We start from the raw sequence: 2997 nt of genomic DNA, 5'->3' as shown, positions 1-2997 counted from the left end.
TTTGGAGCACGTTTGGCAGAATTGTACTCATTATTATCCTTAGTCTATGATGCTACCAATTTTGTTTGCATCGAAAAATATCTATAATTAAGATAAGGGTTAATAGTTACGCTAAAGCCAATTATAGTTTCGTAAAAATTATTTTCCGCTTGAAAATGTTTCAACAAAACTTTCAAAATTCAAACACGACAAACTTTAACACGGGACAAAATAAAATAGCCGAAACATTTTCGTCAAGTTAAGAAAATTCCATTGTCTCCAACAAAGTGTTAAATCTTTATTTGTAATTAACCACCTCACTCGTGAAAAAGTAACCGTTAATGTCCACGTAACCTGTATATTAAAATTAAACCTCAGTGAGCGGAGCTGGAATAGGGGCGAATGGTGACAAAATGAAATGAACAAAGGCACATGTACAATGACAATAAAAAGTTTATTTGCGAGGATTTACAGTCTTTTATTTGCATTTCGATCTGGTGAAGGAGTCTGGGTACGAGGGCACAGGGTGAATTGAGGGCGGGGGGGAAGCCGAAGCAGTCACAAGGGATCGAAAGAGATAGGTTATTAGGTCTGATTTAGGCGGCTTCGACTTCGACGGTATCGGAAGCGGCGTCTGCGGGAGCAGGGGCGGCCTCGACAGGGGTGGCGTCGGCGATGGGTGCGGCGGCAGGGGCCTCACCGATGACAGCCGGGGCGAAGCTGATTGGGTAGTGGATGGGGTAGGGGTGGGCGTAGGCGGGGGCTGCGACGATGGCAGGAGCGACCAGAGGGGCGGAGTAGGAGACGGCGACGGGGGTGGCCACATGGCGGACGACGGGGGTCAGGGCGGCGTAGGAATGACCCTCGACGCTGGAGTAGGCGAAGTTACCTCCGAGGCGCTCGGACTTGATGACGGCGCTGTCGAGGCTTGGGGTCCTCACAAGGTGGGTGACGGGGGCGATGAGGCCAGCGCTGGCGACGCCGACGACAAGGCAGATCACGGCAAGGTACTGAATGGGAATAACATGGAAAGTTCGTTGTTGGGCTTAGCGATGGCGAGCAAAACGAAACGAGGAAACCCTAGTTTCCGTCCCTGTCCCACCAATATCCGTGCGGAGTCGATTGAATATAACGACCAAGGTGATTCTCCTAGCGCTAGATTTCTAAAAGGCAAAGGTGATCGAATATATATTGACGTTTACGAAGCTCGGTTGGGAGGAAGATGCTTGGGATGAGAAAGCCCTGCCCAGTACAAACTGCTATTCCTTCAGTGCACATTTTTATATCCGCATGCGTAGAATAATTTGCAAAGGTCACTAAATTTTAGGTATGTAAATAACTACAACAAGAAAACATCGAGTGCAGCAAAATATAGCTCCCATTTCATCCGGTAAAATCTTAAAAATAATTATTCCGGAAATTATGCTAGTTTCTTTTCCTCGAGACGAGAAGCCGAAGTCAAAACGCATCGAATAAGGGACTCTACATGAGTTTTCTCTATTAAAATCCACAAAATTAATCCAACGAACGGAATAGTCATACTTGTATACACATTATTACTGTTACTTCAGCCCAGAGATCATACTATATGAAATAAAATTTTTAAGATTATTTCAGGGGAGCAAAAATCTATATGTTTCTGAATTGAAAATGCTGAAGTGTAAGATACCATAGTACTTGATATGCGTAAGCGTTCCCAAACTCACAAAGTCTTATATCACACAAACTTTTTCACTCTATAGAAAACAATTTTAAAGAATTTACATCAAGCACTATAATCACCAATCCTTTTTTTTACAGAATCGCCCCTCTACTTTCCGCGAAAAGCGTACATTCTTTTGATTTTATTTTATCATTTCACTCCCTCTATTTTATTAAAACAATACCATGGCCTATTCTAAGTAAGATGTTTAAACTTTACGTGACCATAATTCATCAAATCGAGATGATTTATTAACACAGAGGAAATTACAAAACCCTCAAATTTGAAACGCATTTCAACGTTTATATGAAATAACCTCAATGCCCACAATTCAAACTGATTACCCGTCAGCAAATAATCTACGAGTTCCCAATCTGGAGTAATATTTTTAAACCACTTCTCAATCAAACAAATAAAGAAACTGAGCCGAGATAACCTATGTACGAATGGACAGTCGCCAATCAATATGAATAGTTAACATTTTAAAGTCTTAAAAAAATAAAAACCATCCCATCTCAAGAATATCATACATCCAATCAAAGATAAAATACCAAAAAATGACCAAATATGACAATTTTCCAACTACTACATGGACATGGATGTCCAAAAATAAGATTTCCTTAGATGAATATTAAAAATTCTATGTTGTAAGAAGCCAAAGCGGTTATAAGAGAATTCCTTATAAAATAATTCAAAAATACCGCCTACCTTCATGATGGATTTGGTGGCGGGTAGTCCTCGATAGGATACTCAGCTGAGAAGATTATCGCAAAATGCGGTGCTCAGTCCTCTCCGTACGATCTTTATATACGCTCGCGGGAGCAGCAGGATCCCAGCTGCTCACTCCACCCACTTTGCCATTCCCCAACCCCGCCGAGAAGTTCCATTCGCACGCCCCTATAATCCTCCCCCTCCTCAACTCCCACCCCAACCCCCATTTCCCCCAACCTCCACCCGCCGCATGGACCCTGCGGTCCCCACCTTCCCGCACGCTCTTCCTTTTTCAGCTGCATCCTCAGCAGACCACTCTTCCCTCCCGCTCCCACACCTACTCCCCTCCGGAACCCTCCCCGCACAACATCGCCACCACGCCTAAGGAACCGCCCCGCCGCGCCCGTCCCGACCACTGACGCCAATCCGGCAGGAGTGGGGAAGGAGACGCCGGGACAAGATCAAGGCACAAGGTCGAATCAAAAAACCACCTATCGGATGCCGCGGAGGATGAAATTTTTGTAGTGGAGAGACGAGAAGGGAGAGAAAGCGAGAGAAGAAGAAAAAAGGTAGGGTCGAGCAAAGGATGCTGGCGCCCTTTTTTC

The 2997-nt window shown here is 44.4% G+C and overlaps 1 protein-coding gene across 1 annotated transcript; it reads right to left on the bottom strand.

The window, feature by feature from the left end:
* Nucleotides 1–414: 414 nt before the first annotated feature.
* Nucleotides 415–2523, bottom strand: LOC139692633 (cuticle protein 16.5-like). Its single transcript, XM_071590933.1, has 2 exons — nucleotides 2390–2523; nucleotides 415–989 (listed from the first exon to the last, which is right to left on the bottom strand). Exons 1-2 carry the CDS (start codon nucleotides 2393–2395, stop codon nucleotides 576–578), a joined length of 420 nt encoding a protein of 139 aa, XP_071447034.1. The 5' UTR covers nucleotides 2396–2523; the 3' UTR covers nucleotides 415–575.
* Between the last annotated feature and the right edge of the window lie 474 nt (nucleotides 2524–2997).

Source organism: Hetaerina americana, unplaced genomic scaffold, assembly GCF_022747635.1.
Source record: "Hetaerina americana unplaced genomic scaffold, ioHetAmer1.1.p SCAF_1, whole genome shotgun sequence".
Lineage (NCBI taxonomy): Eukaryota > Metazoa > Arthropoda > Insecta > Odonata > Calopterygidae > Hetaerina > Hetaerina americana.
The sequence above is the reverse complement of the archived record's forward strand: the minus strand, read 5'-3'. Positions and strand labels throughout refer to the sequence as shown.